Source organism: Zingiber officinale, chromosome 6B (assembly GCF_018446385.1).
Source record: "Zingiber officinale cultivar Zhangliang chromosome 6B, Zo_v1.1, whole genome shotgun sequence".
In the NCBI taxonomy this organism is placed as follows: Eukaryota; Viridiplantae; Streptophyta; class Magnoliopsida; order Zingiberales; family Zingiberaceae; genus Zingiber; species Zingiber officinale.
The window spans coordinates 70,222,408-70,248,990 of NC_055996.1; the positions used below are offsets into that span (position 1 = coordinate 70,222,408).

General features: G+C 38.0%; 2 protein-coding genes and 1 non-coding gene across 3 annotated transcripts; 1 reads left to right on the forward strand and 2 right to left on the reverse strand.

The window, feature by feature from the left end:
• Window positions 1–18,829: 18,829 nt before the first annotated feature.
• LOC121993508 lies at window positions 18,830–19,020 on the reverse strand. The gene has a single exon (XR_006115333.1). It is a non-coding gene; the product is annotated as a U2 spliceosomal RNA (small nuclear RNA).
• A 1,838-nt stretch (window positions 19,021–20,858) lies between these two features.
• Window positions 20,859–23,146, forward strand: LOC121992623 (transcription factor MTB1-like). Its single transcript, XM_042547115.1, has one exon. It carries the CDS (start codon window positions 20,962–20,964, stop codon window positions 22,735–22,737), a length of 1,776 nt encoding a protein of 591 aa, XP_042403049.1. The 5' UTR covers window positions 20,859–20,961; the 3' UTR covers window positions 22,738–23,146.
• A 415-nt stretch (window positions 23,147–23,561) lies between these two features.
• On the reverse strand, window positions 23,562–26,036 carry LOC121992624 (heme-binding protein 2-like). Its single transcript, XM_042547117.1, has 2 exons — window positions 25,787–26,036; window positions 23,562–24,282 (listed from the first exon to the last, which is right to left on the reverse strand). The coding sequence occupies exons 1-2, from the start codon at window positions 25,981–25,983 to the stop codon at window positions 23,835–23,837; spliced, it is 645 nt and encodes a 214-aa protein (XP_042403051.1). The 5' UTR covers window positions 25,984–26,036; the 3' UTR covers window positions 23,562–23,834.
• Window positions 26,037–26,583: the final 547 nt, after the last annotated feature.

Genomic DNA, 26,583 nt, shown 5'->3' on the forward strand with positions numbered 1-26,583 from the left:
TGTAATATCCTTTTGGTTAAGGTTGACCTGGTTGACTAAGCTTGAGTTGGCTCAAGCTTGAGTCTTGTTATTTGAGTTTTGATGTTTGACAATACATGGAGATTGTAGATACAATCGTCCGATTGGGGAGATTGCTGGTACAATTTCCCTCTAGTCATGGTTTGACCAGATAGATGTGAAGAAGAGTCAAGTTGACTGGGAAAGTCCTAGTGAGTGAAGCTAGGCAGATGAAAAATCCTAGTGAGTGAAGCCAGGTGAAAGTCCTGGTGAGTGAAGCCAGGTAGGTAGAAGTCCCGGTAAGTGAAGTTGGGCAATGGAAAGTCCTGGTGAGTGAAGTCAGACAGGTAGAAGTCCCAGTGAGTGAAGCTGGGTAGTGGAAAGACCTGGTGAGTGAAGCCAAATACGTGGAAATCTAGGTGGGTCAAGGTTGATCGGACACCTGGTGTGGGAAGTCTAAGTAAGTCAAAGGGTTGACTGGATACTTGGTACAAGGAAATCTAGATAGGTCAAGGATGACCGGACATCTGGTGCAAGGAAGTCCAACTCGGTCATGAAGGACCAGACACTTGGCACGAGATGGTAAGTTCAAGTGGATTAAGGTTGACCGGACATTTGGCACGAGAAGAAAAGTCCAAGTGAGTCAAAGGGATTGACTGGACATTTGGTGAAGAAGTCCTAGCAGGTCAAGGTTGACCGGATGCTAGACATAATATTCCAACAGGTCATGGTTGATCGTATGTTGAAATTGGAGACCTTGGACTTGGTTTTAGGCAAGTCAAAGGTGGTTCAATCGATCAGTTGATCAATTAGATGTGCGCCACGAAGAATGATGGCCCAATCAATCAGTCAATCAATTTGGAGCTTATGTCGCGTGTGTAGGAGGATCGATGGTCCGCTTGAAAGGGGGGTTGGATAGCTAGGCCACCCCCAAATCGATTTCTTCTCTACAAAAGGTTAGTGCGTAGTGGAAATACAAAAACTAAAATAATTAGAAACAAATAAGAATACAAACGTTAACACACTCGATGTAACGTGGTTCAGAGATAATGCTCCTACTCCACGACGTGTCCTTGAGGTGGACGAGCCCTTGATCATTCGGTGGATCAGTCCCAGGCAATCTCCGACTAGAGCTTCTCCTTTTCGGTGGAGCAAACCTCTCACAAAGGTTCTCTTCCTCTTTACAAGATGGAGTTTAGATTGGGAGGAAGAGAATTGACTTGGGAGCTTTGGGCACTGAATAGGAGTTAATCTATATGCATCAGTAACCTCCTTAATGCCCTAAAGCTCCCCTTAAATAAGAGGAGAGAGTTGATCACAAATCAACTCAAACCTCGACACCAGTCGACTGGTCCAAGCACTAGTCGACTGGTGTGCCGTTGGACCCAGCCAACGGCTCTTTGCAGAAAGCCAAATTCTGCCAACGACTATGTACCAGTCGACTGGTCTCAGGACCAGTCGACTGGTCCCCGTAGCCGACAAGCACAAAATGCTTCTGTGCATTCTGTGAAGCTGGATCAGTCGACTAGTCTTATTACCAGTCGACTGGTCCCAGTACATTCACTCCTCTCATCCTTTCGGGAGTCGCCTTTGAAGTCCTCTTCCTCGGCCTTCGTCCCTCAGATGCACCCGAACCCTCGGCTCCTCTCCGTGCCATCCTTCACGCTGCCTTGAAGTCCACTTCCCTCGGCTCCACTCCATTGCTCCTCGTCTAGTGGTCCCTTGGATGTCTTCCACACCATTCTTCACCGACTCAAGGATCCGAGCACTTGGATGAGATTTCCACACTTGGCCGCACCAAGTTCTCATGTGTTCCACCAAGTCCTGCAAGACTCAAACACATATCAAATACATATGAAAGCCTAACTTAAACTCTTTGACACACACATCAAAACCTAGGTCGATTGCACCAACAATCTCCCATTTTTTGATGTGTGACAATATGTTTAAGTTAGGCACAAATAATAACTCTGAAAATTACTAGCAATATGTAAATATGAAGCATAAAACCCAAGCTCCCCCTTAACACATGCTCTCAACCTTAATTTTCAAAGATTTGCACACAAGTAGGTTTCTAACTTAAACCTACTTTCTCCCCCTTTGACACCATCAAAAATATTGTACCAGACACGCACACATACTATGGTATCAATTCTAACCAAATTTGGACCAAAAACTTAATTTCAGAAACCCTCAGAGTGCTGGAAGGCTGGTACCAGTCGACTGGTACCTGTCACAGTCGACTGGTACATGTTGAACTCAAATTATAAACTTCTGTGGCCAACTTCAGAAATGCATAAAAAATTCCAAAAAATTCGAAAAATCATGAAATTTTGAACACATATTTCTTGAAATGTCCTTTAACTAGGGAAAATATGTTTTCATGAAAAGTCAACCTATTTTTGAAATTTTGACCAAGTCTCAAGAATTCCAAAAGCATGTAAGTTTGTATCAATTTAAAACACAGTTTTGCACTCATATGTTTCAATATAGCTATATCATAGTAACTAAAACATAGAATTATTTTTAAAACATTTAAAATATCCAACTATGGTCTATGGGCAAGATGTCCATTAATTAAACATTTGCTTTCCCCATAGTTGGTCTATGATCATTAAAAATTGATACATCACATAACTCATCAAAATGCCATAAGCATATGTGAATTATTTGTATCATCCTAATATCTCACATTTATGGTTAGAAAAGAAGACAAGTCATTGTGAGATAAATGTAACATCTACTTAGCCCTCTTGATCATAAATCTCTATCAAGGCTAAGTGCTCCCCCTTAAGGTTTCAAGTCAACCATTTTTCAAAGATTTGAATTATGATTTCATTGGTTGACTAAACTCAAAATCCTCTAACCCTTGAGGATTGATTTTGGCACCCAATAGAAATTATTTCTAATTGGGTTAACTAAATATTCCTTGGGGATCCATTTTCTATCTATGGTCTTGGTTTTTGATTGCCCCTAGCAAGTAAACAATGATAGGTCTTTTCATTATTTGGTTCATTGTATCCTATCCCATTTTTCTTAAAACTTGCCCTTTGGCTCCCAATGATCATGTTTAGGGTTTTAGAGCCAATTTCAAATTTCCTAAGGGCATTGGTAAGGTATTCTACCTTTTCCCTTAATTCCCTATTTTTTTCTTCTAAACATGAATCATTTGAAGAATTAGAAGAAGCATGCATATTATTGCCCTTAGAGCACATAGATTCTAATTTTTCTTCAAGCATGCTAATATCATGTTTCAAAGACTTGTTTTTCCTTTTTGCCTTGAACAAGTCATCATTTGTGCTTGAAATAATTTTAATTAAAATATGAGGAGGAAGATTATGTACCTCACTTACCGAGAAGTCCGAATCCAAAGTTTGACCTCCCCCTTCACTTGAGCTCCCTTCTTCGTCTTCACTTGAGCTCCTTCCTTCTTCTTGTTCGGATGAGGTGGAAGCTACATCATCAATTCCCATTAGAGCAAAATTTACTACATGGTGCTCTTCTTCCTCCGATGACGATGATGGATCATCCCATGTCGCCTTTAGATTTTTGACTTTCTTCCCCTTTTCTTTTGTCTTTTTCTTTTCTTCCTTCTTCTTCAATAGGGGGCATTCATCTCTTATGTGCCCCTCTCCTTGGCAATTGTAGCAAATGATCTTCCTTGTCCTACTTTTGCTTCTTGAGCTTTTCCTAGCATGGGATTTGTTAGATGAAAATTTTTTAAAAGCTCTTCTCATTTTTCTTACCATATACGCCTCTTGGTCGCTATCCATTGAGGCGCTTGATTCTTCGGAGTCGGATGATGGTGGGGATGAAGACTTCTTCTTCTTACCCTTTCCCTTGTTTGCCACAAGAGCTACTCCTCTTGATCTATTTTCTTCTCCTTCTAATCCTTCAACCCTTGTTTCGTGAAGCTCCATTGTTGAGAAGAATTCATTTAGAGAGCTCTTCTCTAGATCCTTTGAAATGTAGAATGAATCTATACAATGGAGCTCCATGTTGAGGTTCTTAGGAAAGCATTGATGGCTTTCATTATGATGTCTCGGTTGGAGAGTTTCTCACCTACACTTGTTAGTCCACTTAAAATTTCTTTAATTTTAGCATGAAGTGTAGATACCTTATCTCCCTTCTCAAGCTTTACATTGTTGAGTTGAGTTCGGAGAAGATCTCTTCTTGCCAATTTAGCCTCCGATGTGCCCTCATGAAGCTCCACTAGCTTTTCCCATAACTCCTTGGCACTGGAGTAGGTTCCCACCCTTGTTACTTCTTGTTGGGGAAGAACATTTAGTAGATGATGGATGACTTTTGAATTCGCTAAATGCTCTTCTCTTTGCTTCTTGCTCCACCTTGTTTTCTCAAGTATCTTATTGTCTTGATCCCTAGGCACTTCGAAACCATTTTCCATGATTAGCATAATATCAAAATCGGTTTCGAAGAATACCTCCATTCTCTTCTTCCACCAAGAGAAGTCTCCTTCGAATTTGGGTGGATGAATGTTTGAGCCGGCCATTTGATGATGTGCTCTTCTCGACGATTAGTCCGTTGAAGGGCAACCTTGCTCTGATACCACTTGCAGGAGGATCGGTGGCCGGCTTGAAGGGGGTTGGATAGCTAGGCCACCCCCAAATCGATTTCTTCTCTACAAAAGGTTAGTGCGTAGCGGAAATACAAAAACTAAAGCAATTATAAACAAATAAGAATACAAATGCTAACACGCTCGATGTAACGTGGTTCGGAGATGATGCTCCTACTCCACGACGGGTCCTTGAGGTGGACGAGCCCTTGATTCTTCGGTGGATCAGTCCCCGACAATCTCCGACTAGAGCTTATCCTTTTCGGTGGAGCAAACCTCTCACAAAGGTTCTCTTCCTCTTTACAAGATGGAGTTTAGATTGGGAGGAAGAGAATTGACTTGGGAGCTTTGGGCACTGAATAGGAGTTAATCTATATGCATCAGTAACCTCCTTAATACCCCAAAGCTCCCCTTAAATAAGAGGAGAGAGTTGATCACAAATCAACTCAAACCCCGACACCAATCGACTAGTCCAAGCACCAGTCGACTGGTGTGCCGTTGGACCCAGCCAACGGCTCTCTGCAGAAAGCCAAATTCTGCCAACGGCTATGTACCAGTCGACTGGTCTCAGGACCAGTCGACTGGTCCCCATAGCCGACAAGCACAAAATGCTTCTGTGCATTCTGTGAAGCTGGATTAGTCGACTGGTCTCATTACCAGTCGACTGGTCCCAGTACATTCACTCCTCTCATCCTTTCCGGAGTCGCCTTTGAAGTCCTCTTCCTCGACCTTCGTCCCTCAGATGCACCCGAGCCTGCGGGTCCTCTCCGTGCCATCCTTCACGTTGCCTTGAAGTCCACTTCCCTCGGCTCCACTCCATTGCTCCTCGTCCAGTGGTCCCTTAGATGTCTTCCACACAATCCTTCACCGACTCAAGGATCCGAGCACTTGGATGAGTTTTCCACACTTGGCCGCACCAAGTTCTCATGTGTTCCACCAAGTCCTGCAAGACTCAAACACATATCAAATACATATGAAAGCCTAACTTAAACTCTTTGACACACACATTAAAACCTATGTCGATTGTACCAACAGCATGCACAGAAGCTTTCCCAATCAATCAACCGATCAATTGGAAACCTTCAATCAATCGGCCGATCGATTGGGGGCAGGCTGGATTTCTTACGGGATCGCAAGAAAGTCTGAATTGATTGGTCAATTGATTCATGCTATTTCCAGAGAGCACAAAGGTACTCTGAATTGATCGACTGATCAATTTAAAGCCTCCCCAATCGATTAAGAGCAAATTCAATCGATTGGGATCCAACTGTTGCGTAGGTTATAGCCATTGTCGAGCATCTTCCTCCGCAGATCTTGACTCCACTCTCAGTGATTTTTTCCAAGCTCTCACCGCCAGTTCTTGAAGGTTCTTGGAGGCAAGTGCTGGTGCACTTCCAAGATTCAAGAGGCAACAACAAGTAACAAGTAAGCAAGAAGAGGGGGTTTTACACTTGTACTCTTTGTATTTTTCTTCTTGTGTTGAGTGTTGTATATGTAAGTGTTATACGAGGTTTCTGTTGAAGCAATCTAGTGACCCTAGGTTTTGATGTTTGGGTAAAGGTTTAAGTTAGATTTATTATTGTATTTGATATGCATTGTGAGTGTGCACGATATAGGTACAACAAGGAAAGTCCAAGGGTGATCTTGGTAAAGGAGGAAAGTCCAAAGATGAGTCTTGGCGGTGTAAGTCCAACATGTAGTCTTGGAAACATAAGTACAAGTGTGACTTGACAATGGATGAAGTCCCGGAGGTGTGACCTTTTGGCAAAGAAAGACCCGACAACAATGACAAGGCCGATGGAAGCTTCAGAAGGCAAGACGTGAAAGATGGAGAGGCATCCGAGGGATATAAGGTTGATGGAGGAGGCTAGAAGGCTAGGTCTAGGTTGGTCGGGCGAGGACGAGTGATGAATGAATGTACTCGGGGGTTAAATCCTAGAATTAGGGTTTTATTGTAGCAGTACTGTAGCAGTCGACTGGTATTTTTATCAATCGACTGGTGCGGTCGTCTGGGCAGTCGATTGGGAGCGAATAGAATGTTTCTGTTCATTCGGTTAGAGTGGAGCAGTCGACTGATAGAAGTATCAGTCGACTGGTATCGAGCCGTTGGGTTGTAATGGTCGAATCTCCACAGAGGGCAGTCGACTGAAGGTTTTGACAGTTAACTGGTAGGCGGGGTTTTCCAACTCATGGCCTATATAACCAAGCATTCTTGATTAAGGTTGATGAAATAGACTTGGTTAAAGCCTATTAGAGTCTCCCAAGCTCTCGTGTGATCGATGCGCTTGTATTCAAGTGTTTGTGGCGAGGTTTCTCCATCGACAAGGAGCTTGAGCTAGTTGGAGGTTTTCCGGAGAGTCATCCACTTACGGATCGGGATCGTCCACCTTACGGACAGCCGTGGAGTAGGAGTAAGTAATCTTTGAACCATGTTACATAAACGTGTTAGAGATTTGATTGTCTTGGTTATTACCTCTAGGTTTAACATTCTATTTGTTAGATTTATTTTTATATTTCTGCTGTGCACTAACATTATAGGAAGCGATCAATTTAGGTGAGACGCTATTCACCCCTCCCTCTAGCGGGTGTCAAGGTCCCAACAGTTTCTCCACCTCCGGTAGTTACCGAGAAGGAGCATTTTCTTAGTGGAGAGTGCTCGCGTGTGTGAATCCTTGGATTAGTCACCTCTTCTTGAGGTGGATACCAAGTAAATGCTCGTGTTAGCATTGTAGAGTGCTTCATAGTCTTATTTCGTTGCCTATCAACAACAATGAAGCAAGCAATCAAGCGCGACGAGCTATTCACCCCCCCTCCCCTCTAGCACATTTCGACCATACCATTCGCCACAAGCTCCAAATCAAGTAAATTCTTGGTGTTTGCGTTTGATCTTTATTTTCCGCTACATGTTTACTTGATTATTTTAAAAAAGAATGAATTAGCCACGAGCGCTATTCACCCCCTTCTAGCTCTTTACGATCCTACAATTGGTATAAGAGTGAGGTCGCTTTGAATCGGTGAAACCACCATTCAAGAAATTTTTTTTCTTTTCATGGTAATTTTTTAATTTTCGTAGTAAATCGGAATCGGTAAAATTGCCACCTTCTGATCTATTTTATCGATCGAGTTCTTTCATTTCTCAAAGTCGGTGCAAACACCACTCGAGTTTTTATTATATTCTTTTGTTCCCGCACTACTAATCCAAGACCAAGTCTTTGAATCTTTGCTGTCTTTTTATTGTGTGCGAGATTTCTTCTTAAATGGCCCACCAAGAAGGGTATAGCACTGCACGTCGTCCCCTCTTCTCTGGCAAGGATTTTGGCTACAGGAAGAGCCGAATGGAGTACCACCTCAAGACGCAAGTCGAGATATGGATAATCATCCAAACGGGTCTGGAACTTCCACTTGACGGTGTTGGAAAGCTAATGTCATACAAGAACTGGGACACAACCTTGATGAAGAAAATTGAGGCCGACGCCAAAGCAACATGTACTCTACAATGCGACCTGACAAAAGAAGAGCTGAACCGAGTCGGTCCATTCTCAAGCGCGAAAGAATTATGGGAAAAGTTGATCGAGCTGCACGAGGGCACTTCCGACACAAAGGTAAGCAAATAAGACTTAATTCTGAATAAATTATATAATATAAAAATACAGGAGGGAAAGTCAGTGAGGCAACTTCATGCTCGCATACAAGATCTACTGGACGGACGCCACGCGATCGGACAAAGGGTTGAAAATCACGACGTCATCAGGTATATATTAAATGTATTTCCAAGGAACACCTTATGGACATCCATGGTAGATGCTTACAAAGTGTCTAAGGATTTGTCATTAATCAAATTAGATGAATTATTTTCTGAATTTGAGCTTCATGAACAAACTAATACTACTCCGGCCGAGAAAGGTATTGCTTTGATTACAAGAACGAGCAGAATGCGGGAATCAAAAGCATAGCGTAGAATTGATCCCAAGTCCAAAGAAGAACCGGACTCAGAAGACAACGATGAGATAGCAACCGAACTCATCAACCTTGTACGAAAGCTCTACAAAAAGAAGAAAGGGTTTACCAAGAAAGACATCAAGAAAGTGATTCAGTCCAAGACGGTGCAATCCAGTCCAAAAGTGAAGTCCGAAGTAACCTTCTACAGCTGCAACAAGAAGGGATACATCAAAGTCAACTGTCCGAACCAAAAGGAAACGAAGAAGCAAAGGAAGAAGAAAGCATTGCAGGTGACATGGGATGAATCTTCTTCGGAATATTCTGATGAAGAGCTCAAACAGACGAGCTTCCTTGCGCTTATGGCTCGGGAACAAGTTGACGAATCAGAAACCGAGAGAGAGTCAGAAACAGAATCTGAAAGAAGCCACGGATCCATATCCGTTTCCGATGGGCCTAACCCCACTGTAAGAACTTCTCAGATAAATAAATTACATAATTTGGTTAATTATCTCATGCATAAGTTAGCCAAATCCAACCTCCGAATCAAGTTACTTCAAAAGGAGGTAACAATCCTTAAGGAGGAGACTAAACTAAGTCCTTTGACTGAGCCAGTTCAAAATGGAAGTTCAACTCAAGTCCAACAACTTGAGGAAGAAAATTCCAATTTGAAAACTCAAGTTAAGAAACTTAAGGACAGGTTGGAATGATTCACCTTGGGTTCCAAGAATCTTGATCTGATTCTTGGAAAACAAAGGGTCGTTCACAATCGATCCAGACTTGGATTTAAGGCTAAACGAAAATATAAATCTTACTTATCACTTATAAATAGAACTAATAGAAAAATAATCCAAGCATAGGTCCCCAAGTCGAACTTGGTTAATCAAGTTGGACTTGGTCAATATTGGATCCCCAAGGATCAAATCCATTACCTTGATAGACCCTATCGAGGCTATGATCTAGGGGGAGCCAATAGAAAATCCATCTTTATCGATAAATAGATTTGTTTGATGCTTGCTTCACTGCTTTTTATTATACATGCTCAGACTAGACTAAATAAGGACCTAGGCATAATTCACACTTGATTAGTTAGACCTAGGAGTTTCAGAAAGGAAATTAAATATCTAATTTCTTTGAAAGACTTTGTCTAGAAGTGGTGAATGATCTCATACCCAAGAAGGCCTAGTGCCTCACTACAGCCTAGAAGTCAATCATTAAAATAAATATTTAATTGACTAACTATAAAACCTTAGTCTAACTTAATTATAAATCAATCCTTAGATGGTAATCTAAATTAAAGATAAAATTAATCATCTTACAAAAACCTATAAGATTCCCTGATTGATAATTTAGAAAAAGGTGAGATGGACTTAGGCAAAATTTAAAATAAAAAAATCTTAATCTAATAAATTAATCAATTAATAAATCTTAATCAAATAAATTAATCAATTAATAAATCTAATCAATCTAATCAATTCATAACTTAACTTAACTTAATAATTCTAATTAACTTAATAAATTCAATTAAACATAAAACTCAATCAACCATCTCACAGTCACCCTTTAAAATTGGATCCAAATCAATACTTTATGTGTAGGAATATAACGATTTGGACCAATGGATGTTGGATAGTGGATGCTCCAGACACATGACTAGAAATTGATTGAAGTTCACCAAGATAAAATTAAAAAATCTAGGGTCAGTTGCATTCGACAACGACGGAACACTTAAGCTAATCGAAACAGGTAATATCAAATTAAGTTTCGATTTTTATATTCGAAATTGGTTGATCAATTGAATTTTAACTTAGCATTAGTCAGTTATGTGACTCTGGGTACTTAGTCACATTTTCAAACTTTGAGTGTTTAATTAAAAATGTTAAAAATCCTGAAATTACACTTAAGGGAATTAGGGAAAAGAATATCTATATAATTGACCTACCAACCTCCTCACTAAAGTGTTTCCTAACACAACAAGAGGAAACTAAGTTATGGCACAGAAGACTGGGTCCCACTCATACCAGACTCATTTCAAAAATGAGTCAAAATGGCTTAGTTAGAGGTTTACCCAAATTAAAAATTATAGAAAATACAATCTGTAATACTTACCAACAGGGTAAACAAACCAAGTCAATCCACAAGTTAACCAACTTAAATAGAACTAACTCAATACTTGAGCTCCTACACTTAGACCTATTTGATTCACATGGAGCCCAGTCACTAAGTAAAAATCAATATTGCTTAGTTATAATTGATGATTACTCAAGACTTATTTAGGTAAAATTTCTAAAAACTAAAGATGAAACTTACGAAATCTTTGAATCCTTTTGCAAGTTGATAGAAAATGAAAAAGATACTAAAATGAAAAGAATTAGAAGTGATCATGGAGAGAAATTTGAAAACTATTAATTTACTTAATTTTTTGAAATTAATGGATACAAACATGAGTACTCATGCCCTAGAACCCCCCCCCCCCCCCAACAAAATGATCTAGTAGAACGAAAAAATAGAACCCTACAAGAGGCCGCTAGAATCATGTTAAATGAATATAACCTAAATGATCAATTCTGGGTTGAGACAATAAATACGATCTGTTACATTCAAAATAGAATTTTAATCAATAAATTTTAAAATAAAACTCCATATAAAATATATTATAATAAAATCCCTAACTGAAATTATTTGAAGGTATTTGTATGTAAAGTCCACATTTTAAACACTAAAGACTACTTAGAAAAATTTACATCGAAATCAACTGCAAGAATCTTTTTAGGGTACTCCACAACCAGTAGGGCTTATAGAGTCTATAACAAAATTACCATAAAAGTTGAAGAAATAACTAATATAATTTTTGATGAAGAAAATAACTTACCAATAAATGGAAATACTAATCAGAATACAAGAAACACAAATCCAATAGAAGATGATGAAGATATTCAAATTAAACCTAAAGAATCACAAGAACCAACTGTTAATCCTGACATAAGATCTTCAAGAATAAGTTCCAACCACCCATTTGACCAAACTTTGGGTGACCCAACCCTAGGAGTACGAACTAGATCATTCTATAGAAACCTAAGTCAGATAGCCTTTATTTCTAAAATTGAACCCAAGACTATAGAAGAAGCCCTACCTGACCCAGACTGGATCTTAGCAATGCAAGAGAAGTTAGCCCAATTTGAAAGGAACCAAGTCTAGGAACTTGTACATAAACCCCTGAGTAAAACCATAGTTGACACTAAATGAGTGTTTAGAAATAAATTAGATAATAAGGGTGAAATAGTGAGAAATAAAGCTAGGCTAGTAGTAAAATGGTTCAATCAAGTAGAAGGGTTAGACTATGATAAAACCTATGCACTCGTAGCCAGACTTGAATCTATTAGGATGTTGCTGGCCTATGCAGCACATAAAGGATTCATATTATACCAAATGGATGTAAAATCCGCATTCTTAAATGGGTTCATCAAGGAAGATGTGTATGTAAGTCAACCCCCAGGGTTTGAGGATTTGGATCACCCAAACTATGTCTTTAGGTTAAAGAAAGCCCTATATAGACTAAAATAAGCACCTAGGCCTTGGTATGAACACCTATCAACTTATCTAATATCTAAGGGGTTTAAACAAGGTTAAATAGATCAAACTTTATTTGTAAAAACCTTAGAAAAAGACATCTTTATAGCCTAAATTTACGTAGATGATATAATTTTTTGATCAACTAATACTAAATTTCTAAAAACATTTACCAAATTAATGGAAGTGAATTTGAAATGAGCTTACTAGGAGAACTTAACTTTTTCTTAGGCTTACAAATTAAACAAACCAAAAAAGAAATATACATTTTTCAAACAAAATATGCTAAGGAACTAATTAGAAAGTTTGGCATGGAAAATTCTAAAAATATAAATACTTCAATGACAACTAATGTTAAAATTGACGTTGATTTAGAAGGAACCCAGTAGACTTAAAATATTATCGAAGTGCTATAGGAAGTCTACTATACCTAACTGCAAGTCGACATGATATCTTGTTTGCAGTAGGTATGTGTGCTAGATACCAATCTGGTGCAAAAAAATTAAACCTAACAAATGTTAAAAGAATACTTATATACATTAAGGGAAGCCTAAATGTAGGACTTTGGTACCCTAGGACTAGCACCTTTGACCTAATTGGCTATTCTGACTCAGACAATGTCAGGTGCAAACTAGATAGAAAAAGCACAAGTGGAAGCTGTAAATTTCTAGGTCAGTTCCTAGTAAGTTGGTCAAGCAGAAAGCAACACTATGTTGTTTTATCCACTACTAAAGTAGAGTACATAGCGATGGGGGCATGTGAATCTCAACTATTATGGATGATGCATACCTTAAAGGACTATCAATTAGAATATAAAAATACAAAAATTTTAATTGATAATATAAGTTCAATTAACCTAACCAAAAATCTAATTCACCACTCAAGGACTAAACACATTGAAGTAAAGCATCACTTTGTAAGGGATCATGTAGCTAAGGGTGATATTGTACTTAACTATGTTGAGTCCAAGTCAAACATGACTGACATTTTCACAAAATCCTTACCTGAACTTGAGTTTAGTGCACTTAGAAGACAAATAGGGATGTGCTTAGTAGAATAGAGCTTGCTTTTGAAAATATTCCTCTTTACTGTTGCTATTTTTTAAAATCATCTTGGTTTTAAAATTCTAGGAAAAATATTTTTAAAATTCTAATTTTATTAGTTTTTCAAAATTTGGAGTTAGCCTAAGATATCCACCTCCTAGAAAGCATGTTCGCCTAGTTCTCAACAAGGCATCTCACAAGCACACTAGGATTACCTTGCTTGTATATGAAAAACACTTAGAATGGTATGAGATGCATAGAATACTGCCTGAACTTCATAATACTTATATCTGTGCATTAACATAAGTTTGGACAATAAATACCAAAATCAAATTAATCAAGTTAAGTTATCCATGCTTAGTCAAACTAATTGGAACACTTACTTAATTTGACTAACCAAGTGAAAGCTACTATCTCATGGTAAACAGCTAGTGGTTAAATGTTAGACATTTATTTAAAAGTAGATGTTTAAGTTTGAAAATATGTTGTTACTCATGCTTGAACTCTAGGATTCTAAAACTTAAAGAAGTTTTTGGCATTAATCAAGGGGGAGTGAAAGGAGCCAAGTTAAATCTCTGTAAAAGTATTTTTAAAAAAGAAAGTTCAATTTTTATTTTTTTCTTTGTGTTTAAACAAAAATTATTTTTAAGCTAAGTGTTCAAATAAAAATTATTTTTAAGCTAAGTGTTTAAATAAAATAATCTTTAAGCTAAGTGTTTAAGCTAAGTATTTAAACAAAATTATTTTTAACCTAATTGTTTATCAAAATCCCTTCAAAGCTTAAATTTTAGCTAGTTTTTTTTTTAAAAAAAAAATCTAATTTAGCTAAGTATTTTCAAAACTAAGTTTAGCTAAATAGTTTGGTGAAAAAGATAAGTACTACATCTAAATTTGTTTAAAGGCTAACCTTTTATCACAATCCTTTTTAAGCTAAGTACTTAAGCTACATTTGTTTAAAACTAAATTTTTATCAGGAATTAATTTTTTTAACTATTAGTTTTCTCAAATTTTAACTAAACATTTTTCAAAAACTCAATCTGGTTTAAATTATTTCAACTATTTTTGATATATAGCAAAGGGGAGTGAAAGTTAAGTGATTAAGGGGGAGCTACAACAAGTTGTTCTAAATATTACATCTTTTTAATTGCACTTGATATTGTATCTTTTTAACTTGTGTGCATTTATGTTCTTATAATCGAGTTATATTTTACTTAACTTTGAATTTTATCGTCATAATCAAAAAGAGGAAGATTGTTGGTGCGAGAAGCATCAAACGATCGAACCTGAGTTTTTATAATTGTTAGAGTGTATACTAAAAGCCTAGCTTTTGGTATAAACATTTATCTAGAAATAAGAATCACATTGGTCAAATGTCTACATTTATGATAGATGTAGTTGCTCAATTAATTTATATTGTAGATAACATGATGTGTGGTGTCACACACAGAAGATCATGTTATCGGTTCCTTATAAATTATAAACAGTAGCTCACGACCAAGATGGAAAGGAACAAACCATTGGAAGGTCGTAGTGTAATTATGTATTAGTTTATCTTAACTATATAATTACACTAGTACACTTAGAGTGTATTGAGTAGGACCATTAGAGGTCGTTCCTTTTATACTGACTTTATGAAGGAACAAAGACCTCAGTTATTATGGAAGTGTGTGCTCTTAATCCTAATATAATAACAAGCACATATATTTGATATTTATTTCTTTAATTTATCAATGAGTGAGATTTAGTTCGATAAATCAATAAGCCCGATAAGTTGGGAAATGATATCACTTATAGTGTGTGTTGTTGATTATAGAAAGAAACTGTGTCCTAGTGATCTAGGTTGAGAATGTCCCCAAAAGGAGCTCATAAGGATTGTCATGTTAAACCCTGCAGGTGGACTTAGTCCGACATGACGATGAAGTTGAGTGGTACTACTCTTGGAGCTAGATATTAATTAAGCGAGTTGTCAGTAACTTACTTAATTAGTGGACATTTGTTATCTTAAAAACAGGGAGACTAACACACTCATAATAAGAAGGAGCCCAAAATGTAATTTGGGATTGGTGCGGTAGTTCAATAATAGTTCTTTAGTAGAATGAATTATTATTGATGAAATTAAGTTGTGTGTTCGGGGCGAACACGGGATGCTTAATTTCATCGGGAGACCAAAACCAATTCCTCCTCTCGGTCCCTATCGTAGCCTCTAGTATATAGAGATTTATACCCACCGCATACCCACCTTCTTACCCATCCAATGGGGCCGGCCAAGACCAAGTGGATGAGCCATGTAGGTGGCCGGCCACTAGAATATTAAAAAGGATTTTTATTAAAATTATTTCTTATGTGGATATCATGATTTTAAAAGAGAGTTTAAAAATTAAAAATTTCCTTTTATAGTTTTCTACAAAAGATTAAGAGAAGAAATTAATCTCTTTCCTTATTTGTAGTTTAAAAGGATGGTTTTAATTTTTGGTAAAAACTTTCCTTATTTGTAAATCATCTACATGTTTAAAAGAGAGTTTAAAATTTGAAATCTTTCCTTATTTGTTGATTAAAGGAGGATTTTAAATTTTAAGAAAACTTTCCTTTTTAACCATGTTCATGATTTAAAAGAAAAGTTTAAAAATTAATAATTCTCTTTTATTAGTTTGTACAAAAGATTGAGAAAAGATTTGATATCTTTCCTTATTTGTAGATTAAAAGAGATTTTAATTTTTAGAGATAACTTTCTTTTTATCCACATGTTTAAAAGAAAGATTTTAATTTATTAAATTTCCTTTTTATAAACCAATCATGAAGGGATTAAATTATTGGAGAAATTTTATAAATTTCTGGAGACAAATTAGGAAGTTTTAATTAATTAAAACTCTTCTTGTTTGTAGCTTTTATGTGGCCGGCCAAATAAAATTGAGAAAGAAAATTATTTTAATTAAATAATTTTTCCTTTTCAATGGAAAAAAAATTAAGAAATTTTTTATTAAATTTTCCTTATTTTCCAGGATCAAGGATTATAAAAGAGGGGGTAGAGGAGGCTTCAAGGCTAACGACTCTATTATATTTTTCTCCCTCTTTTCCTTGGTGGTGTGGCCGGCCCTATTTCTCTCCTCTCCTCTTGTTGGCCGAAACTTATCTCTTGGTGGAGCTTTTGTTAGTGCCCGGATCAAGGAAGGAGAAGAAGGAGAGAAAGCAAGCCTCGTTTCTAGCATCCCTTAGAGCATGGTGGTGGTGACAGAACCTCTTCATCCTAGAAGATGTTTTGATGGCCGAAACTTGCAAGGAAAAAGAAGGTGATTGGTGGTTTCTCATCTCGGAAGAACGTTGCCCACACAACGTCCGAGGTTATAAGAGGAATACGGTAGAAGATCAAGAGGTCTTTCTAGAAGGTATAACTAGTAATTTTTCCTTTCCGCATCATGCTAGTTATTTATGGAAATAATACCAAATACAAGAGGCTTACGATTCTAGTATTTCGAATATATTTTTCGATGATGTGTTCTTTTGTTTTATTTTTCCTTGTGATTTGATTGTTCTTTTCGGTTAACCTAAAGTTATTTTAGGAAATTAAATATTAGCTTTCCATAAAAGGTTTTGTCTAGTCGGTGGTGGTTGCTCCCATATCCAAGAAGGTCATGTGCCTCGCAACGTCAGTACTGGGAACCAATTATGGAAATTAATATTTAATGGAATTAATAACTTAAGGTGATTTGGGTCGAACGTGTTAAGTTCCGCAGGAGATCTAAGTCAAAACCTAAAAGAACAAATAGATTAAGTTTTGGATCAAACGTGTTAAGTTTCGCAGGCGATCCAAAATTTAATTTAAAAGAACACATGGTAGCTGGGAAAAGGTTCAGACCTTTGTACAAAATTTTTGTACAGTGGAACCTCTAGGTTTTCCGAGTAGCAACCAACAATAATGACAAAGGATTCAAAGTTAAGGTTATTTGTTGTCTAACAAGTTTGAATGAGATTGCAGAAAGTCCTAAGTGTTCTTAGGCAAAAGTCCTAGCTGCGGTTAGACAGGTGGAAAACCCTAGGGGGCGGTAACCCTAGGTCCTAAGGGCGGTAACCTTAGGCAAAAAATCTTAGCGGGTCAAGGGCTTCGGGCAAAATCCTAGAGTAGGGGACTCTAGGTTGCAATCCTGGTGTCACGATGGAAGGCGCCTTGGACAGTATGCTGAAGGCGCCTTGGACAGCTGATGGAAGGCGCCTTCCAAGGACACTAAAGGCGCCTTCAGGTGGATAAACATCGCAGGTAGCGGGAGTTATCGACATCGATCGGCAGGGGATAAGAATCTCTGTTGGAGGCGCCTTCCATGGAGACTAAAGGCACCTTAAGCAGGCTATTTAAGCTAGTCTCGAGCAGATGCACAGTAATAACACAAAATCGTGATCCTTCTTCTGTGCGTTGCTCCAAAAATGATGCGAAGATGCCGTAGAGCTGCTCTGACAACCTGAAGCCCGGAATTTCTCATTCTTAGTTGTTGGTATACTTTTTCTGCACTTAAATTATATATCTGTTGTAATTTGTAAAGATTTTACGATTGATTAGTGATTGCCCATCGAAATCACTCTCACGTGCGGGCCTTGGAGTAGGAGTCGCCACAAGCTCCAAACCAAGTAAATTCTTGGTGTTTGTGTTTGATCTTTATTTTTCGCTGCATGTTTACTCGATTATTTTAAAAAAGAATAAATTAGCCACGAGCGTTATTCACCCCCTCCCTCCCTCTAGTGCTTTATGATCCTATAGACTGAATGAAGCAGGTTGTCAAAGGAGTTGAGCCCTTGGAGTTGTGCGAACCAATTGGAGGAATCAAGTGGTGTTGATTGAGCAAAGCATGTTATCAAGGGAGTTAAACCTTTAGAGTCAGGTGTGCCTTTGAAAGACATTCTTATTGGTTTATCATCTTTGTTGTAGATAGATAGGCCAAGTGGAGATGCAGAGGAGTCATCTTGGTCGGGGCAGAATGCCTTGATTTATCTGAATCGACTGAACATCCCTAGTCCGACTTGATTTATCTGAATCGACTGAGCATCTCTAGTCCGACTGAAAGTCTAGATTGATCCTTCTAGACTTTAATGCCTTTGATCTCCATCTAACCAGACTATTTGACCTTCTTGATATATGTAAAGGCCCCATACTCCACGTATCAGTAGGATTATAGTTATTTAAAAAACTAGTCACCACGCACACACGTTACATATGTAATATAATACACAAATATATGTAAATTAGTGCTCCATACTCATAAATTAAACTTTGTAAAGGTGCGCTAGGCTCATGCAGTAGTGCAACTAGGGGTGGCAATTCCTGACCCGACACAAAAACACGACTTGAACCGAACACGAAAAAAATCAGTGTAGGATCAGGTCTTATTGGGTTTGGGTCAACCTGATTGACACGATTAATAAATGTGTCGGGTTCGGGTCAACCTGAATGACCTGATTACAATCCGCGAAACCCGTTTATAAATATTTTCAAATCGAGTTCAGGTCGGATTCTAGTTAAATTTGGATTAAAATAAGCATATTTTAATAAAATTAGTTTTTTCGAATCGAGTTCGGGTTAAAATGAACATCGTTTATAAATGGATCATTTCAAGTCAAGTTGGGTTTAGGTTGGATTCGAGTTGCAGGTCATTTCAGGTCAGGTTCGGATCAAAGACGGATAAACGGGTTGAGTTTGGGCTGAACAATTTGACCCGAAATATTAATTAAGTCGGATTCAGGTTTTGATGTTCCAACCCGTCAATCCGCCAACCCGAACCCGACCCGAATTGTCACCCCTAAGTGCAATGCAATGACGATACTTAAAATAAAAATAATTTAATTTTTTATATCAGATATTAAATTAATAAGAACATATACTACACTTGATCTTATTCAAAAGGTCGAGAAACGTATGTTTTTAAACATCGTTGGTTCTCGATTCGTGTTACAAATCCTAAAATATGGAACTAAAAGAATCATAGTAGTGAATATTTTTATATAAAAATAATCAGAAAAAATTATTAATAAATTTTAAAATTATTTTTCAGTTAAAAAAAATAATAACCTAATTTTATTTTAGGGTGTTAATAAAATAGTAAAATTATATTCAAATTCAAGTGTTAATCACTCGCTTCAACATGCACGAACCAATAAATATATATATATATATATATATATATATATATATGACGTGATAAATTTATTATAAATTAAACCAATACGTAATAAATTTATCAATTTCTACAGTTATATATATATATATATATATATATATATATATATGACGTGATAAATTTATTATAAATTAAATCAATACGTAATAAATTTATCAATTTCTACAGTTCGTTTGACATTTAAAAGTCAACTCAATTAGTTACGGCATTTAAAATTTTGCTATTTTTTTCAGTCATCAGAAATTAGGTAAATATAAATAAAAGTGAGCCTCACACCGTATTAAATTACGACCGTGGCATTAAATTATCATAGTCCCATTCACGTGTTTCCATCACGTGCATCGCATGATGAACCACGACTACCACGTGTCGACCTATAACTATCTGTCCGTCAGATGATGTCGTCTCCCAGTCACGTGACTCGGTCAATGACTCAGCATGAGAACCGTCCGATCTATGATATGAATGGACGAGATGGAGATGGAGATGGAGATGGAGATGGAGGAACGTGGATAGGACGACCGGCTTTGGTGGCTTCTGGTTGAGCCGAGCACTCCCTTCTTTATTTTATTATTTTAAAAAGTTATATATATATTTTTTAAAATATTACTCCATCTTAATTTTTTTAAAAGTACCTCTTTTTAATTGGGCAATTTATTACTATTGCAATGGGTCTATTGAAATTACTAAAATATAATTAAATTAGAATAATTTTGGTAAATATTAAAATAATTTTAATAATATTAAAGTAATTTTAATAAATTTTAAATAATTTTAATTATTATTGGAAAGTTTTAATTAATATTAGAGTAATTTTAATTAAAATTGAGGCAATTTGAATAGAAAAATTTTGAGTCCAATTTTAACCATTATGAAATAGCTTTGATAAATATTAAAGTAGTTTTGATTAAACTTTAAGTAAAATTTTATTAACATCTGAATAGTTTTAAATAATATTAAAATATAATAATAATATTGGAGTAATTTTATTAATGTTAGAACAATTTTAATGGAGTTGATAGTAAATTAATTTTAATTAATATTTGAGAAATTTTAATCAATACTAAAATAATTTTTTCCAAAATTTAAATAGTTATAACTAAAATTAGAATCAATCTAATAAAAATGTTTTTAAATAAGAAATTAAGATAGACCCTCTTTTTAATATTTGGTTTAATATAGATAATAATGAAAATAAAAGTATTTGTTTTTTAAAAAATTATGACCTTCAGTATTTACACCGTCATCCATTAAAAACATAGGCTCACTTGAATCAGCTCGGCTCGGCTCAATTGGAGCCGGCTTCAAGGTACAGTTGAATCATCGTACCGTCCATTAATGGTCATCGTCGTAATCCTATCCGGTGTCCAATTTTGGATCCCACACAAAGAAAGTGTCTGGATCCCCTCCAACGTTACCGTGTAAAAGTATCATCCAAATACTTCCGGACCGTTATATTCGTCAAAGGAAACACGTGTTTCCCGTCCGACGGATAGTTTGAAAAATGATCTGTGGAATAGTTGGATAGGATCCCGGAGTGCGTGATTAGATCCCCAAATGCCCGAACCCTACTGTTCTCACTTGCCCACCTCAAATCGATTATCTGTCGATCGATGAATTGAGTTCGTGCCCCCAAAATTCCCCTGTGTCCGATCCAAAGTTTCCAAATTTGGGAACTCCCATGGCGGAATCGACGTGGAGCGAGGAGGAGAAGGCCATGGCGGCTGCCGTCCTCGGCCCGGAGGCGTTCGACTACCTCGCGGCCAGCCAAGCTTGCTCCGACGGTCTCACCGACGCTGCGGAGGCCGACCTCCAGAGCCGCCTCCTCGACCTCGTCGAGGGCCCCCCTGACCGCCCTGGAGTGGGTTGGAACTACGCCATCTTTTGGCAGATCTCCCGCTCGAAGACCGGCGACGTCGTTCTCGGCTGGGGCGACGGGTCCTGCCGCGAGCCCCGGGAGGGGGAAGAGGGCGCCGCGTCCGCTGCCGCGTCGGCGAGATCCTCCGGCGAGGACGAATCGTGCCGGCACAAGATGAGGAGGTCCGTCCTCCAGAAGCTCCACGTGTTCTTCGGCGGATCGGACGAGGACAACTACGCCATCCGTCTCGATCAGGTCACCGAAGCCGAGATGTTCTTCCTCGCGTCGATGTATTTCTCTTTCCCGCCGGGGAAGGGCGCGCCTGGCAAGGCTCTGGCGGCAGGTCAGCACTTCTGGATACTCTCCCCTTCCGATTACTGCTACAGGGGTTTCTTAGCGGCGTCGGCAGGGTTTCGTACGATCGTTGTCGTTCCATTTGAGACGGGTGTCCTCGAATTGGGGTCTGTTAGATCGCTAGCGGAAAGCCCGGATGCCTTGCAGATGATAAAGTCGGTGTTTTGGGGCAAGGTTCCTGCAGAGATGCCCCGAGCCAGTGAGAAGATCGAAAAGAATGGATCAGATACATGCACGAAGATCTTCGGAAAGGATCTCAATCTCGGGACTTCCAGTGTCACTGAAAAGGTTTTGGTTGCAAAAGTAGAAGACAATTCTTGGGATACAAACTTGAAGAGTGGCAGCAGCGACAATTGGTTGTTATTTCCTAATGTTCACAAGGGAATGCAGAGTTTCAGTTGGAACCATGTCCGAAGTGTGAATTCTGACCAAAAGCAATTCGACAATGGCATCTCGATCGCAAGTAACGATGTTAGTAACCATAGTAACGGCATGGGAGGAGATCGTCTGCTCGGCCAATTGCGGATCCAGAAGAATCAGTTAAAATCACAACAGCTGCTCCAGCCATCGCCAAGGCAGATCAATTTTAGTGGGGGTGGGACTTTGAGAGCTGCAGCCACGATCGGGAATGTCGGAACATTGGAAATGGAACAAACAAACATGGAGGCTTCTTGCAAAGAGGAGAGACACGTCCCGGTCGAGGTCGAGGAGCGACGGCCAAGGAAGAGAGGAAGGAAGCCTGCTAATGGAAGGGAGGAACCTCTCAATCACGTTGAGGCAGAGCGGCAGAGAAGGGAAAAGCTTAACCAGAGGTTCTACGCACTGCGGGCGGTGGTGCCTAACATTTCAAAGATGGACAAAGCCTCTTTGCTGGGCGATGCCATTTCCTATATCACTGAGCTCCAAAACAGATTGAAGGAGCTGGAGACGGAGAAGGAAACACTCTTGGAATCAGGGGAAGTGAATTATGAGGCTCGAATGCAGCATCCCGAGGTCGATGTGAAAACAATGCAAGATGAGGTGATCGTGCAAGTTAGCTCCCCTTTCAACACCCATCCCGTTTCCAAAGTTTTTCAAGCTTTAAAAGATGCACAGATTGATGTAGCAGAGTCGAAGGTATCTGATGGTGGAGACAGTATACAACATACTCTCATCATCAAATCATCTGGTTCTGAACAGCAAATGAAGGATAAGATCGTTGCTGCATTATCTAATGAAGGGAGCTCAATTAACAATGAAGTCTAGTGTTAATTTAGGAGGTAGAAAGAGCCATCTCACCTCATCATCTGGGATTTTGTTGCCGATTGAGACACAGCAGGGATATACCCACAGTAAAGTCTGAATCTGACACTAGAAGGATTTCACTAACTGGATAATTCAATTAACCCCAATCACTCTGTTATCTTCCCTGGTAAGACAAACGTTCAGATAATGTTATACTGATGTATCTATGTACAATTATCTTTCAAACTGCTATGGGTTTAATGCACATCTCTGTTTATACCCATTTTGTCTTGGAGTAGACAGTGTTTCTTATCGTTTGATAGTCACAATGCTGTACCTGTATGCCTGACAATTTGAACCATTTGCATGTTACATTAAAATATATGAAATACTGTGATTATAGGGAATCAAATTGGTGATGTTTGTTTCACATTATTATGTTGCCCTGCCCAAGATTTAAATTTCTAGTGTTGCTGATTCCTTTTTGGTATGCTGCTGTGTTCGTTACATGCATTTTTAATCAAGAGGTTGATGGTATGAACTAGCAGTAGTTTTTACTCTTATTGATTATACTCGTCTACCAATCAGTATATAATTTGAAAACAAGACTCACTGTGTCGACAGGGACCATCTATTGTAGTGTTTAGCTTTGTAGGGAATGAAATAAAACATAATTTCTAAGACCATATGGAGATATTTAAATAAGTTGAGAACAATTAGTCGAAGTGAAGTGTAGCTGGGGCATTGATCAATTCTACTAGAAAAAAATAAAAATACATCTACTGCTAGCAAGATCCATCTACTGTTACCCATTTCGTTAGAATTATTTCAAAAAGACCAACTCCTTGTATCTGATAAGCCATTCCAGATTTCTAATAACAGAAAATCATAATACAAGACAGTTAGCAACATTAAAACTCGTTGCTTCTTGACACAACATCATGAACACAAGAGTCATGGTTACATGAGATCCTATAACAATTAGTTGATTGCACAACATCGAGATATTATTTCTTTGGCTCCCAGCCAAATGAGAGTTTGTCATAGTAAAGCTCATGTACACAGATTATATTGTACAAACACGGAAACATCATGGTTGAGCATGAGTTGTTCAGGAATTAGTATGCATAGGCATGGTTCGATTCACAACCAGGTGCTTCAGCTCCAATATTGACCCAAACCTCATTGGTGCGACCGACAAAATGAAACGGTGAATCATATTGTGCAATGGAGTAAGCGTCTGTATCAGCAGAAGTGAACTCACCCCAAGAAGTTTGGTTCAAGCTGACGGCAAGCTTCTCTGCTTCTTTGATGACATTGTTATCACGAGCAAAGCCGGAGAATTTTCGCACAGCGATGCAATGACTATCCCATTCATCGTAATGAAGGTGTAGCTCGGGCAGGGGAACCGGAGGGGATCCCTGGAATTTTAGTGGGAGGTAGAAGCGAACATAGTAGGCGGAAGAATGAAGAGGACCAGCATATGGAACAATGCTAGTGACTACAGGAGCAGTCATTCTGATCCTTGAGGAGTTGAGATTTGCTCCTTGAATGTATTGAAATAATCTGACAAAATGAAAAGGATGACTTAGAGATCATTCCAGGAGTTGAATGAAAAGTGTAGCAGAAATTTTGAACAAGATGACGTAGCTAAAAAAAATAATAAACATCTAAAATAAATCATTTGTAGAATCTTTGCCCGTGAATATTGAAGATCAACCTATTTAATGTAATAAACTTCTGTTTTAAAAGTAAAGGTCCAGGATGACAGAACAAGATCCAAAGCACGTATGAATAGGTAAAGGTATATTTGGTAAGGTGGAATGAAGACTGAAATGGAATAATCATTCACAGGTGGACTACTGGAACTGAAATGTTCCATTCCCATGGACGAATGCCTTGATTTCGTTCATCATTCATTATTCCCATGGAATAATGAGGTGGTCCAACTTTATAATTTTTCACATATTCACCCATAACAGGATTCATTGAACAGAAAGACATTTTGAACTTTGATAAGAGCCATATATTTATTCAATTTCATATACCGTATTCCAATTGAGTGAAACTAACAATTGAAACAATCATCCCACTTATCATGTTATTTTATTCCAGTCTTGATACCAGTCCAATTCCAAAGCCTTACTCTTACCATGTTGCTTAAGGGCAGATAGATTTATACTTCATTCCATAAATTATCTGAAAAGGGCTTCGCAACTGAACAACAGTAGGTTTAATGTCGCATCACTAGTTTTAAGGAAAATTCTGCCGGTTGTCAATTCATCATGTTGATGCCAACTTCAAAAAATTGCCTAAGTATTGTGGTTATATCTTTTAACTGAAAATCAAGAACCTGAGACAGGACCTGAGACATGAAATATGCATTTCTTTTCCCTCAAACTTATTTCCTTCACTCAAATGAATCTTTCCATTTATGACATTTTAAGCTCTGATCCTCATCAGTGTTTGTTTCTTAGCTCCTATATCAAAACCACTTCACTGCAAGACCCTTCACTGAGGAAGTGCATCACAAATTTTTACACTCTACAATGAGCATACTCTTCTTGTTGGCCATTACAGCTCATATCCTGACATTTGGACCATCTTTAGCTTTGATCCCTCATCAGTGTTTGTTTCTTAGCGCCCATATCAAAACTACTTCACTGCAAGACCCCCTTCACTGAGGAATTGCCTCTACAACTTTTGCGCGTATAATCAACAACTCTTCTCTATGTCCAGTCTACTCTGCGCATTGCTGTTACATATATACGTAGGCCATTGGCTATCCCATTTACTTATTCTCTCAAAAGGAACATGCTTCCTTAGTTTCTTGATCAATACAAGGTATAAGAAAAATTCATTAAATCGAATCTCTATGACTTATTCAATAGTGAAGTCTACTCCAGAGATGGCGGTTAGGGTTTCTAACAAATAACAAACATACTCCACGAAAGAGTAGAAATGTCGAATTGTATGGCAGAAAGATCATCTAAGTTCCCATGGTTCAAAATCGAGTCAGTCTACCATACGAACAAGGATCAGATAGCGCGATTAGGATGGATCGCCTAACCTGTGGAATCCAAGCCTGGTGGCCTTCTCGAAGGAAATCTGATCGGTGGGAGCAGACATCCACACCGACTTCCTGTACAGCCGCACCTCGAAGTCGGACTCCGAGTGAATAACAGTGTACTGAGGCGATTCGATTGCTCCGGCGACGGCGAGGAGGAAGGTGAAGGCGGAGAAGACGAGGGAGAGAAGGCGATGCATCGTCTAGTTGTCTCCCGACCTCGATCGCGACCAGACTGGTTGGCTGGAGTCTTATACACGATTGGACCGTAAGGCAGGTCGGGCTGGCTTGCATAATATCAGTTTTAATTGGGCTGTATCGATGTCTGGACCTAGTTGATTTCAATTTAGGTAAATAGCACTTTACCCTCTGTACTTTGCTCTATAATTTATTCGCATTGATTTTAAAATCATCAAAATACACCCTAAAGCTTTGAAACCCATCACACCGGAAAAAAAAACCCATCATACCTAGTCACGTTATAAGCTGAATCCATAATTTATTTATCTTTAATTGAAACTTATTACATCGTTAGGGACTTAGGAGTTAAGGACATTTCCAATGGAAAAACTTTAAAAATGAGATTTTTTTATTTTTAAGATGTCACATCAAATAAAAAAAATCTGACTTTTTCTCCGCTATAAAAAAAAATTTTCCTTACTTTTTAACTTTTTATGAGCCCCACATTTAACAATTCATATATCTTTTAAAAAAATCTCAATTATTATTAATGAGTCACTCTTATATCACTTAATTTGTTAAAAAATAATATTAAAAATTTATAAATAAGAAATACAACA

Coding starts and splice junctions, on each gene's coding strand:
- LOC121992624 (XM_042547117.1), bottom strand. CDS start 25,983: ATGCATCGCCTTCTCTCCCTCGTCTTCTCCGCCTTCACCTTCCTCCTC. Junction 24,283..25,786: donor ACCAGGCTTGGATTCCACAG/GTTAGGCGATCC, acceptor TCATTTTGTCAG/ATTATTTCAATACATTCAAG.
- LOC121992623 (XM_042547115.1), top strand. CDS start 20,962: ATGGCGGAATCGACGTGGAGCGAGGAGGAGAAGGCCATGGCGGCTGCC.